This window comes from Bufo gargarizans, chromosome 5 (assembly GCF_014858855.1).
Source record: "Bufo gargarizans isolate SCDJY-AF-19 chromosome 5, ASM1485885v1, whole genome shotgun sequence".
Lineage (NCBI taxonomy): Eukaryota > Metazoa > Chordata > Amphibia > Anura > Bufonidae > Bufo > Bufo gargarizans.
This window is the reverse complement of record NC_058084.1, coordinates 140,778,409-140,792,371: the sequence shown is the minus strand read 5'-3', so window position 1 is coordinate 140,792,371 and position 13,963 is coordinate 140,778,409. Positions and strand designations below refer to the sequence as shown.

Below are 13,963 nucleotides of genomic sequence, written 5' to 3'. Positions count from 1 at the left end.
CATTTTTTGCAAATCTGATGTGTCACTATATGTGGTAATAACTTTGGAACACCTTTACTTATACAAGACATTCTGTGATTTTTTGCTCATGGCACATTGTACTTAATGACATGCCTCTGCAAGACCCTGCACAGACTCACTCTATCCAATCAGTGCTTCCATTTTCAGACTGTGCAGGTACACCCCCCCAACTTGTTACCTCCCCTCTGTACCCTTACTGAAGGATAATAGCAATAAATTCATAACTTCTAGTAGAAATAAAAAAAGGAATGGAACAACATAGAGACATAAGAATAGATGCTTCAGCGATGTCAGCCATTTATACCAGAGTGTCAGCAATGTGCTGACACTCTGGTATACCACTGACCACCAATGAAAATTAAGCGGGAGGCGGGCAGGGGTTCGCGATCCCGCTGTCACAACCAGACAGCTGAGAAGCTCTGACAGAGGCCTTTCAGAACCTCCTCCTTGAATTTCTGTGTTGTGGTATTCAGCTCCTCCTCTCGTCAGCCTCTCTCAGCTGTCATGTGTTAATTGCTTCCCTTTAAATGCCTCCCCAGAATGCTTTTCTGGGCGGCTTATATTACTTCCTGGAGTGTGTGTGCACGCTGATCTGTCCTCCTGTTTGCTTCAAAGCTAAGTGTACCGTTATCTGTTAATATCTGTTTGCTGGATCCCAGGTGACCCTGACTCCCTCCGTGTCTTGTGTAGGGAGCCGGTGGTCGTGTCCCCTCACTATTGTAGGGTGCTCAGGGCTTTATAGTCAAGGTTCGTGGATATGCAAACCTCCACCATTCGGATCTTTGCATAGGCTGAGCAGCCAGGGAAAGTGCCAGGTCTTCTGCAGGGGTCTCCCTTGGTTCCTTAGTTTTTGGATCCAGCGAGTCGTTTATACATGTTGCTTTGCCTTGTTACCTGTACACATTCCGTGACATTATAAGCCGCCAAAACCGTCTTAAGCATGGATCCGGTTTCACTTTTGGCTGAACGCTTCCAGGGTCTTTCATTTGAGGTAGCTGACCTCCGTAAGACTCTTTCTCAGCTTCAAGTGACCGGTTCAGCTTGCGTTCATGGAGCTTGTTCTGAGCCTAAGATCTCGCTCCCGGATACGTTCTCCGGGGGTAGTGAGAATTTTGTGCGTTTTAGAGAGGCTTGCAAACTCCATTTTCGCCTTCTTCCCCATTCTTCTGGTGATGAGGAACGGAGGGTGGGGATCATTATATCGCTGCTCAGGGGTAACGCTCAGTCCTGGGCCTTTTCGCTGCCGGAGGGGGCACGGCCCCTCCGTTCAGTGGATGAATTCTTTTTAGCCCTGGGTCAGATATATGATGATCCGGATCGTATTGCTCTGGCGGAGTCTAGACTACGTCTCCTATGCCAGGGTAAACAATCCGCAGAAATATACTGCTCAGAATTTCGGAGTTGGGCAGCTGATACTGGTTGGAATGATGCTGCACTCCGAAGTCAATTTTGCCATGGTCTTTCAGAGGGATTGAAAGATGCATTTGCCTTTCATGAAAGGCCTATTTCTTTGGACTCTGCTATGTCTCAGGCCGTTCGTATTGACAGGCGTCTTAGAGAGAGAGGAGAGATCTCTCCTTCCTGTCATACTCGGTCCCAGGACTGTGCAGCGGTCCCATTCTCTGCGCAGGGGTCTCAGTCGCTGTCAGCCCCTTCTGAGCAGGAGCCCATGCAGCTGGGGTTGATTGCTTCTGACAATAGAAGATTCAGCCCGCATGGGAGGGTTTGTTTTTGTTGTGGAGGTATTAATCATTTGGCAAATATTTGTCCCTCTAGGAGATTCAGGCAGTTCTCTGGGTATAATAAAGAAACAAAGAGAAAAAAATCTTTGAAAAATGTTCCGTCTGTTACTATTGGCAGGATTGAGGCGGAGATTGAAGATTTTCCGTTTGCTTGTAGTTCCCGTTTTGTCCTGCCGGCTAGGGTGGCGCTAGAGAGCAAGAACATTTTTTGTGAGATTTTTGTGGATAGTGGAGCAGCGGTCAATCTCATTGATAATCACTTTGCGATAACTCATGGTTTCCAGGTGTGCGCTTTGAGAAAGGATATTCCTGTGTTTGCTATCGATTCCGCTCCACTTTCTCAGAAGTCATTAAAGGGCATAGTTCACAATATCCGTTTAATTGTGAGTGATGCTCATGTTGAGGATGTGTCATGTTTCGTCCTTAGCGGTTTGCCGACTCCTCTAGTGTTGGGGCTACCCTGGCTCACTAAACATAACCCCACCATTGATTGGCAAGCAAGGCAAATAAATGGTTGGAGTGACTTTTGCAGAGAGAATTGCCTCACGACATCTGTTTCTGAGGTTGCTACTAAGACTGTACCATCTTTTCTCTCTGAATTTTCGGATGTCTTCTCTGAGAGTGGAGTTCAGGATTTGCCCCCGCACAGGGAGTACGATTGCCCTATTAATCTCATCCCAGACGCCAAGCTGCCTAAATCTCGTTTATACAATCTTTCCCAACCTGAGAGGATCGCTATGCGTGCTTATATCTCTGAGAGTCTGAGAAAGGGACACATACGACCCTCAAAGTCACCTGTTGCCGCTGGTTTTTTCTTTGTTAAGAAAAAAGATGGTTCTTTAAGACCTTGTCTGGATTTCAGGGAGCTGAACAATATCACAATTCGTGACCCTTTTCCGCTTCCTCTGATCCCGGACCTGTTTAACCAGGTTGTTGGGGCTAAAGTCTTTTCCAAATTAGATTTAAGAGGGGCATACAACCTGGTCAGGGTCAGAGAAGGGGACGAATGGAAGACGGCCTTCAATACCCCTGAGGGCCATTTTGAGAATTTGGTTATGCCTTTTGGTTTGATGAATGCCCCAGCCGTTTTTCAGCATTTCGTGAACAGCATTTTTTATCATTTGATGGGAAAATTTGTATTGGTGTATTTGGATGACATTTTGATTTTTTCTCCTGATTTCAAAACTCATAAGGAACATTTACGTCAGGTCTTGCTCATCCTGCGGGAGAATAAATTATATGCGAAACTGGAAAAATGTGTGTTTGCGGTTCCAGAAATTCAATTTCTGGGGTTTCTTCTCTCCGCTTCTGGTTTTCGCATGGACCCCGAGAAGGTCCGCGCTGTGCTTGAGTGGGAGCTTCCTGAGAATCAAAAGGCGCTGATGCGTTTTTTGGGCTTTGCCAATTATTACAGGAAGTTCATTTTGAATTATTCTTCTATTGTTAAACCACTCACTGATATGACCAGAAAGGGGGTAGATTTTTCTTCTTGGTCAGTAGAGGCGCGTAAGGCTTTTTCTGATATCAAGGAGAGTTTTGCTTCCGCTCCCATCTTGGTGCAACCTGATGTTTCGTTACCCTTCATAGTTGAGGTTGATGCTTCTGAGGTGGGTGTGGGGGCGGTCTTGTCTCAGGGTTCCTCTCCTGCCAATTGGCGACCGTGTGCCTTTTTCTCAAGAAAACTCTCCTCCGCAGAGAGAAATTACGATGTGGGAGATAGGGAATTGTTGGCCATCAAGTTGGCTTTTGAGGAATGGCGCCATTGGCTAGAGGGAGCCAGACACCCTATTACCGTATTTACTGACCATAAAAATCTGGCCTACTTGGAGTCAGCCAAGCGTCTGAACCCGAGACAGGCCAGATGGTCGTTGTTCTTTTCTAGGTTTAATTTTGTTGTCACGTTCCGCCCTGGAGTTAAGAATGTGAAGGCAGATGCCCTGTCACGTTGTTTTCCGGGAGGCGGGAATTTTGAAGACCCGGGTCCCATTTTGGCTGAAGGTGTGGTGGTCTCTGCTCTTTTTCCTGAATTGGAGGCAGAGGTGCAGGCAGCCCAGTCAGAGGCTCCTGATCTTTGTCCTCCTGGGAGGTTGTTTGTGCCTCTCGCTTTAAGACACAAGATTTTTAAAGAACACCACGATACGGTCCTTGCTGGGCACCCGGGGGTAAGAGCCACACTGGATCTCATCGCTCGGAGATTCTGGTGGCCTGCGCTTCGTAAGTCGGTTGAGGGTTTTGTGGCAGCCTGCGAGACTTGCGCTCGTGCCAAAGTCCCTCATTCACGGCCATCAGGTCCTCTCCTTCCCTTACCCATTCCTTCCCGTCCTTGGACACATCTGTCCATGGACTTTATCACGGACCTGCCTCGTTCCTCGGGGAAGACTGTGATTCTGGTGGTGGTGGACCGTTTTAGCAAAATGGTGCATTTCATCCCTTTTCCTGGTTTGCCCAATGCTAAGACGCTGGCGCAGGCATTTGTTGATCACATTGTCAAATTGCACGGTATTCCTTCAGACATAGTCTCTGATAGGGGCACGCAGTTTGTTTCCAGATTCTGGAAGGCTTTCTGTTCTCGCTTGGGGGTTCGGTTGTCATTCTCTTCTGCTTTCCACCCGCAGTCGAATGGCCAGACAGAGCGCGTCAATCAGAATCTGGAGACATATCTGCGTTGTTTTGTGGCGGAGAATCAAGAGGATTGGTGTTCTTTTTTGTCCCTTGCTGAGTTTGCTTTAAATAACCGTCGTCAGGAGTCCTCTGATAAGTCACCATTTTTTGGTGCATATGGGTTTCATCCACAGTTTGGGACTTTCTCGGGAGAGGGGTCTTCTGGTTTACCTGATGAGGACAGATTCTCCTCGTCTTTGTCATCTATTTGGCAAAAGATTCAAGATAATCTAAAGAGCATGAGTGAGAGATATAAGCGTGTGGCTGATAAGAGACGTGTGCTTGGTCCGGACCTGAATGTTGGTGATCTGGTGTGGTTGTCTACCAAGAATATCAAATTGAAGGTTCCCTCCTGGAAGTTGGGTCCTAGGTTTATTGGGCCTTACAAAATCCTGTCTGTCATTAATCCTGTTGCATACCGTCTTGATCTTCCTCAGACTTGGAAGATCCATAATGTTTTTCATAAGTCCTTATTGAAACCTTATGTTCAACCCATTGTACCCTCGCCTTTGCCTCCTCCTCCGATTATGGTTGATGGGAATCTTGAATTTCAGGTATCTAGGATTGTGGATTCTCGTCTTGTCCGCGGTTCTCTTCAGTACCTTGTTCAGTGGGAGGGGTATGGTCCTGAGGAGAGGATGTGGGTCCCAGTGACGGACATTAAGGCCTCTCGTCTCATCAGGGCTTTCCATAGGTCCCATCCTGAGAAGGTGGGTTCTGAGTGTCCGGAGTCCACTAGTAGAGGGAGGGGTACTGTCACAACCAGACAGCTGAGAAGCTCTGACAGAGGCCTTTCAGAACCTCCTCCTTGAATTTCTGTGTTGTGGTATTCAGCTCCTCCTCTCGTCAGCCTCTCTCAGCTGTCATGTGTTAATTGCTTCCCTTTAAATGCCTCCCCAGAATGCTTTTCTGGGCGGCTTATATTACTTCCTGGAGTGTGTGTGCACGCTGATCTGTCCTCCTGTTTGCTTCAAAGCTAAGTGTACCGTTATCTGTTAATATCTGTTTGCTGGATCCCAGGTGACCCTGACTCCCTCCGTGTCTTGTGTAGGGAGCCGGTGGTCGTGTCCCCTCACTATTGTAGGGTGCTCAGGGCTTTATAGTCAAGGTTCGTGGATATGCAAACCTCCACCATTCGGATCTTTGCATAGGCTGAGCAGCCAGGGAAAGTGCCAGGTCTTCTGCAGGGGTCTCCCTTGGTTCCTTAGTTTTTGGATCCAGCGAGTCGTTTATACATGTTGCTTTGCCTTGTTACCTGTACACATTCCGTGACACCCGCCTCCCGCACCGCCCCGCAAACGCCCACAAACCGCGCCCCCCCCCTGCACCCCGCCGACATAAATGCATTCGGGGTGCGGGGGGTTAAAAAAATTAAACTTCGGCCATTTTTAAGTTTCTGATCCCTGCGGTCAGGGACCGCAGGTATCAGAAACTACATAAAGCGCTGCAAACCGTAAGTCTGAATTGACCTGCGGTTTGCAGCGATCGCCGATATGGGGGGGTCACAGGACCCCCCTCGGCATTGACCCTGGGTGCCTGGCTGTGTGTAACAGCCGGCACTCAGCGCTGTCACCATGTCTGCAGACATGGTGACAGTTTAATGCCAGGACGAGTATACTCGTCCTGGTGCGCTAAGTACCCTTGCTCCAGTACGAGTATACTCGTCCTAGGTCCTGAAGGTGTTAAATCCCAGGCCGATTTTTTCAAAGCTTTTTCTTATCCAAGCCATTCTGAGATTGTTTTCTCATGACACATTGTACTTCATGTTAGTGATAAATTTAAGTCAATATGTTTTACCTCTATTTATAAAAAAAAATCCCCAAATTTGAGAAAAAAATTTAAGTTTTCTAAATATGAATTTCTCAACTTTTATGGCATACAGCGATACCTCACAAAATACTTATTACTTTACATTTCCCATATGTCTGCTTTATGTTAGCATCAATTTGTAAAAGTCATTTAATTTTTTATGATGTTAGAAGGCTTAGCACAGTGGTGGCGAACCTATGGCACGGGTGCCAGAGGTGGCACTCAGAACCCTCTCTGTGGGCACCCCCAACCTGGAAAAAGTCTGTGGTGTACTAATATGCCTAAGATGTTTCCTGCCATTCATCAGCGCAGGGCTATTATAGCTAAATGATAAAGTACATGGAAGATATACTATACTGGTATTTAGGTTAAACTGCAGTGTTGGCACTTTGCGATAAATAAGTGGGTTTTGGGTTGCAGTTTGGGCACTCTGTCTGTAAAAGGTTCGCCATCACTGGCTTAGCATCAGCAAATTTTCATGAACATTTCCAAAACCATTTTTTTAAGCACCAATTCAGTTATAAAGTGATTTTAAAGAAAAAAAATAACATTTTGTTAACCCTTGAGGTGTTCCACAAGAAATAAAAGAAAATGGAGGTGAAATTTAAAAATTTCATTTTTTTGTAGATTCTTGCCATACAGCAAGGGTTAACAGCAAAATAAACCTCAATATACATTACTCTGATTCTGCAGCCCCTATATGAGGTGGTAAACTGCTGTAGGGGCACATAGTAGTGGTCAGAAGGAAAGGAGCGTCATATGGTTTTTGGAGGCAGATTTTGCTACAATGGTTTTTGGGAACCATTTTGTATGTGAAGAGACCCTGATGTACCCTACAGTAGAAACCCTCAAAAAGTGACCCCACTTTGGAAACTACACCCCTTAACCACCTCAGGACCGCCGAACGCAGGATTGCGTCCTGGTGGCGGCAGGGTTATTCCTCCTGGACGCGCTGATGCGTCTTCTCGCGAGACGCAAGATTTCGAGCATAGCCGGCATACACAAGTTCGTCACCAGCCTGCCAGCCAATGATCATCGCTGGCAGGCTGGTGACTTTTAAAAAATTTAATCAGAAGCCATTTAACACACTATATTTATAAATATAGTGTGTTAAATGGCTTCTGTGCTCTCTGTTGGGTCCTTTTCGTCGGTTGGTTCCAGCAGAGAGCACACATCACTGTAAGTACACAAAACACAACACATTTAGCCCCAGATCACCCCTACATCATCCCAATTAACCCCTTGATCACCCCTGTCAATCACTAGTGAAAGGGGAAAAAAGTGATCAGTGTAAACTGTCACATTTTTTTCCCATCAGTATTGACTGTTAGGTTTTAGGTTAGTTTAGGCCCCTTTGGTAGGTAGTTAGCGTCGGTTAGCGCCCAGCCTACCGCACCGCAGTTGCTGATTAGCGTATCGCTAATCAGCATTGGTACTTTTATAGTATCTATAAGTGATCAGAACTGATCACAGTCAGATCTATAATAGTATTAGTGTCCCCTTAGCTCGCCCTCCACCCAAAACGCAGTGTTTGCCCGATCAGGCCTGATCGGTCGCCTACACATGCCACGCCCGCCCCGCCGCAGTGAAAAATTTTTAATTTTTTTTTTATCACTGCACAATCACTTCACAAGCGCTGCGGCGATAAAAAAATCAGTTTTGATATTTTTTATCAATCGCAGCGGCTTACTGTACTTCGCTAGCCTCCCATTTGTAAGACGGGCTTGCTTTTTTTCTTGGGTAGTCTCAGGGAATACCCCCTAAATTTAGTTGACCAAATGGCAAGTAAGGAGTATTCTTCTGAAGAGGCCTACAGGCTTCTGACCCAGTCGGATGAGGAATGGGAACCCTCATCTGACGAATCCAGTGGGTCGAACCTGTAGAAAGCAGTGGCAGTCTGACCCAAAGTTCGGATGATGAGGTTGAGGTCCCTGATACCACCAGGCGTACCCGGCCCCATGTTGCTAGACCACAGGTTGCGCAGGATCCGCTTCAAGGACAGCAGAGTGGGGCTGGTGCTGTCGGATTACATGGTGAGGCATACACCAGCAGCGCAGCCCATCCTGGACCTAGTACCAGCTCTGCCGTAGAACATGGTGAAGTGGCGAGCACCAGAAGGGCAGTTGAAGCTGGTACGGTGGTACGTGCATTAGTTCCCCTGTTACAGCCAGCGCACAGACAGGCCCGTAGAGCCCCTAGAGTCCCTGAGGTGCTGGCAAACCCTGATTGGCAGCCCCCAACTTCAGCCGCACCAGTAGTTCCCCCTTTCACTGCCCAGTCTGGAGTTCGGGTTGAAACAGCTCAGATCGGATCGGCAGAGTTTTTTTTTCTGAGCTGTTCTTGACTGTGGAGCTCTTGGACTTAGTCGTGGCAGAAACAAACCGGTATGCCACTCAATTTATAGCCGCCAACCCGGGAAGCTTTTATGCCCAGTATTTCCGGTGGAAACCCGTCCAAGTTTCCGAATTTAAAACTTTTCTGGGCCTTCTCCTCAACATGGGCCTGACAAAAAAGCTTGAATTGCGGTCATATTGGTCCACAAACCCAATTTATCACATGCCCATGTTCTCTGCTGCCATGTCCAGGACACGATTTGAGACCATCCTGCGTTTCCTGCACTTTAGTGATAACAGCATCTCTCGTCCCAGAGGCCACCCAGCTTTTGACCGGCTCCACAAAATTCGGCCCCTCATAGACCACTTTAACACCAAATTTGCAGATTTGTATACCCCTGAGCAAAACATCTGCATAGACGAGTCCCTGAGGGTGAAGACCTGGAGCCGGTCGGTTGCCCTGTCTACCTGGGGAGCAGTGGGAAGACAGTCTGGGACTTGGTGTCAACCTTATTTGGCAAGGGGTACCATCTTTATGTGGACAATTTCTACACAAGTGTGCCCCTCTTCAGGCATTTGTTTCTAGAACAGATTGGCTGCTGTGGCACCGCGCGACCTAGTCGCCGGAGCTTCCCCCAACAGCTCGTTACCACCCGTCTTGCAAGGGGGGAGAGGGCTGCCTTGTGTAACGAAGAACTGCTCGCAGTGAAATGGGGAGATAAGCGTGACGTTTACATGCTCTCCTCCATTCACGCAGACACGACAATCGAAATTGAACGAGCAACTGGAGTCATTGAAAAGCCCCTCTGTGTCCACAACTATAATTCGCTCATGGGAGGGGTGGACTTCAATGACAAGATGTGGGCTCATTATTTACTCTCCCGCAGGACCAGACGCTGGTATAAGAAGGTGTCTGTATACCTTATTCAATTGGCGATGTACAATAGTTTTGTTCTCTACAGTAAGGCTGGGAGAACAGGATCCTTCCTCAAATTTCAGGAAGAGATCATCGAGAATCTCCTGTATCCAGGAGGTTCCGTGGCCCCAACCACCAGTGTAGTAAGACGTCTACACGAGCGACATTTCCCCAATGTCGTTGCTGGTACCTCAAACCAAGCGCCCCGAAAAAAATGTTGCGTCTGTAGCAGGAGTGGAATAAGGCGTGACACCCGCTATTTCTGTCCTGACTGCCCTGACCACCCTGTCCTATGCTTAGGGAAGTGTTTCCGGAAGGACCACACACAGGTACACTATTAGAATAGGGATTGCGTGACACAGGACAGGCACACAGGGCGCTTAGGGCCCTTTCACTCACAGCTGCTGCAAACCTCTCCTTTCACCTGGGACAAAGTGCATAATGTACCTCGCCACATCTCTGGGCGCTTTGCACATTGTCCCATGGGAAAGGAGAGGTTTGTCCTATAAAAGGTAAAAATAAAAAATAAAAAAAAATCACAGGTAAGCTAAAAAGTAAATGTTCCAAAAGTTCTATAAAGTTTCTAATGTTCTGTTTCAAATGTTATATAAAGTTAATGTTAATAAATTTATTGCGTTGCGGCTTGTTTTTTTGTTTTGTTTTTTTACCTTCTAGGTGGACCAACCGATCGACCAGCTGCAGCACTGATGTGCATTCTGACAGAAGCATTGCGCTGCTGTCAGATTACACAAAAGTCGGTGTATGTGGCGCTACAAGACAAGATTTCTCCTCTGCAGTAAAAAAGATACGTTTGCCGAGGCTTATGAGCTGAGGGGCGGTGTTCATATGCTTTGGCAAACATTTTTTATATAAAAAAAAAAAGAATAATTCCGGCAATGATTTATTCATCTACATCGATTGATGTGAATGGAGAAATAGGGTTTGCCAGGGTATACAAGCTAAGTGGGTTTGGATGTTGGGCGGAGCTCCTATGTCCTGGCACATTTTTTTGCAGAGATTTTTTCATCCACATTGATCGATGCGAATGAAGAAATCTGTGCCGGAAAAAAAATATCTCATTACCCGTATGCTCAATATAAGGAGAATAGCAGAAACTCCTAATGCTGGCCATACATGTAATGATTGCGGAGACCCTCAAATGCCAGGGCAGTACAAACACCCCACAAATGACCCCATTTGGGAAAGAAGACACCCCAAGGTATTCGCTGAGGGGCATATTGAGTCCATGAAAGATTGTACTTTTTGTCCCAAGTTAGCGGAAAGGGAGACTTTGTGAGACAAAAAAATAAATAAATAACAATTTCCGCTAACTTGTGCCAAAAAAATACAAATCTGGGGTGTCTTTTTACATATACCCATGCTGGGTTAGAGAAATATCTCTGTAAAATGACAACTTTGTATAAAAAAAAGGGAAAAGTTGTCTTTTAGAGAGATATTTCTCTCACCCAGCATGGGTATATGTAAAAAGACACCCCATTGCCCTACTTCTCCTGAGTACGGCGATACCACATGTGTGACACTTTTTTGCAGCCAAGATGCGCAAAGGGGCCCAAATTCCAATGAGTACTTTCAGGATTTCACAGGGCATTTTTACGCATTTGGATTCCAAACTACTTCTCACGCTTTAGGGCCCCTAAAATGCAAGGGCAGTATAAATACTGCACGTGACCCCATTTTGGAAAGAAGACACCCCAAGGTATTCCGTGAGGGGTATGGTGAGTTCATGTAAAATTTAATTTTTTGTCACAAGTTAGTGGAATATGAGACTTTTTTTTTTTATTATTACAATCAATTTCCGCTAACTTGTGACAAAAAATTAAAACTTCCATGGACTCACTATGCCCATCAGCGAATACCTTAGGGTGTCTACTTTCCGAAATGGGGTCATTTGTGGGGTGTTTCTACTGTCTGGGCATTGTAGAACCTCAGGAAACATGACAGGTGCGCAGAAAGTCAGAGCTGCTTCAAAATGCGGAAATTCACATTTTTGTACCATAGTTTGTAAACGCTATAACTTTTGCGCAAACCAATAGATAAACACTTATTGCATTTTTTTTATCAAAGACATGTAGAACAATACATTTAGAAATTGTTTTATATAGAAATGTAGTTTTATTTGAAAAAATTTACAACTGAAAGTGAAAAATGTATTTTTTTTGCAAAAATTTTGGTCAATTTCGATTAATATCAAAAAAAGTTAAAATGTCAGCAGCAGCAATGAAATACCACCAAATGAAAGCTCTATTAGTGAGAAGGAAAGGAGGTAAAATTCATTTGGGTGGTAAGTTGTATGACCGAGCAATAAACCGTGAAAGTAGTGTAGTGCGGAATTGTAAAAAGTGGTCTGGTCATTAAGGGGGTTTAAGCTAGGGGAGCTGAGGTGGTTAAAGAATATATTAAGGGGTGTACTGAGCACTTTGACCCCATAAGCGTTTTACGGAATTTGAAAACACTTGCAGGAAAGGCCTGCATAGGTCACGTGCTGTCTATCGTTCACATGACTGCTGCTGCCAATCACTGATCTCATGGTCACAATCGTTCATACAGGGTTAACTACTAGGTGCAGCAGTCACATGAACTATAACCGATAAGTGACCACTGTATGCTCAGATGACATCAGAGTGGTGGGACACAGGTGAATACATTTTCCTTATATTTTTTTTTCATCCTGGAGAATCTCTTCAGAAAAACTGTACCCGTTCTTCAGCAAATGTTTAAATACAAATAAAATAAAGCTTTACCACAGTCTTTAGCCATAAATTCTTGATTAAAGTGCGGTTGTCCTCATCTTTAACATTGGACACTGCTGGAGTGGCAGGGTTTGAGAGTGGAACCAATTTCACAGGCTTGTTGGCAACAACATCTATTAAAAACTAAAAATAAGAAGGCAAAATGTATGTAAGTAACAAATATTTTTAAGAGGTCTATGCCATAATGGAAAAGAGATCTGTGGACCTAAAGGGTTACAAACCTGTTCACTATAAAGTACAGGAGCCTTCTCACCCATATACATAAACTGGATACAGTACTTTTCAACACGCTCAGGTATCATTTTATCTCTGCAAAAAAAAAATATATATATATATATATAAATAGCTTAAATTTTATGGGCTCCTCTGACATAAAAAAAAATGTTTTTTTCAAGTTTGTGGATACAGAGTTTAAAAAAAAAGTTGCGAAAAATGAAGCGTCAGTATATGCAAATGAACCTCTAGGAGCAATGGGGATGTTACCATTACACCTAGAGCCTCTGTTCTGTCTGCAACTGCTGCGCCCTCTGAACTTTGACAGGGCCAGGTAGTATAAATGTCATCACTTCTGGCCCCGACTTCTCCCTAAAGTCCTGCACTGCACTGTGCACTTCAGTATCCAGCACAGGCATAGTACAGAAAAGAGGCTCGCCAGTAGTTCTCTTTCAAGCACTGAGACAGATGCTGAAGCACATGGCACAGCGCAAGAGTTTAGGAGCGGCAGGGGCAGGCAGTGTAAACGTGATCCCATCTGGCCCTGGTAATCAAAGTGCAGTGGATGTAGCAGTTGCAGAGAGCGCTGCGCCTTTAGGAATAACAGCGACGCCCCTGTTGATCCTAGAGGCTCATTTGCATATATTAAAACTTCATAGTTCTTAGCAATGCAGGCACATATGAACATGGGACCAACACAGATTCCTTCAGCTGTCAAACACACAAGCAAATGGACAGCCAGTTTCATAGGTACATATCTGCTGACACATGCCCTTTAAAGGGGTCTCCGGTAATGACATTTTACCCCACAAAGCAAAGGATTTATACTTACCTGCTCCCCGCCATCTTCTCTGTGTCCATCTTCCGGTCCCCACACTGTTTACATCCCCTGCAGCATTGGCATGGTCAAATGTTCTGCTGAAGCCAATGACTGGCTTCAGCGGTGACAAGAAGGTGACCATGCAGTGCTGTGGTGGATGTAAACAGTGCAGGGACTGGAATATGGACACAGAGGAGGCAGAGAGGAGGACCAAAGCGTCAGGGTGCAGGTAATTCTGAATCGCTAGCTGGGTGAGGCATTTTTACCTGTGAACTCCATTAAGGACGAGTAACATTTTTGTGTTCCAGTGGCCATAACTTTTTAAACATTTTTTATCTTAAATGTAGCTGTATGAAATCTTACATTTTGTGAGATGAGTTGCAGTTTTTAAAAGGAATCATTTTGGGGTACATATAATGTAAAAAATAACTTTCAGAATTTTTAGTGAGGGTAGAGATGAAAAAAATAGTTTTATGGGATTTATTTTTACATTGTTCATTGTGTGGTATAAATAAATAACAGCTTTATTCTGTGGGTCAGTACGACTACAAAGATGCCGAATTTCTATAGTTTGTATTATGTTGTATTAATTGGACAATAAATATTTTTTTTTTTTACCAAAATACCATATTTCTCGCTTTATAAGATGTACTTTCCCCCCCAAAAGTGGGGAAAAT

At 45.1% G+C, this 13,963-nt stretch overlaps 1 protein-coding gene across 1 annotated transcript in view; it reads right to left on the bottom strand.

The window, feature by feature from the left end:
- SMCHD1 (structural maintenance of chromosomes flexible hinge domain containing 1) overlaps nt 1–13,963 on the bottom strand; it is a 359,476-nt gene that overhangs the window by 91,689 nt on the left and 253,824 nt on the right. The window contains exons 35-36 of the mRNA XM_044293563.1: nt 12,475–12,562; nt 12,245–12,376 (exon numbers count right to left, since the gene is read on the bottom strand). Coding sequence (XP_044149498.1) covers nt 12,245–12,376; nt 12,475–12,562 — 220 coding nt within the window. The remainder of the gene's footprint in view (nt 1–12,244; nt 12,377–12,474; nt 12,563–13,963) is intronic.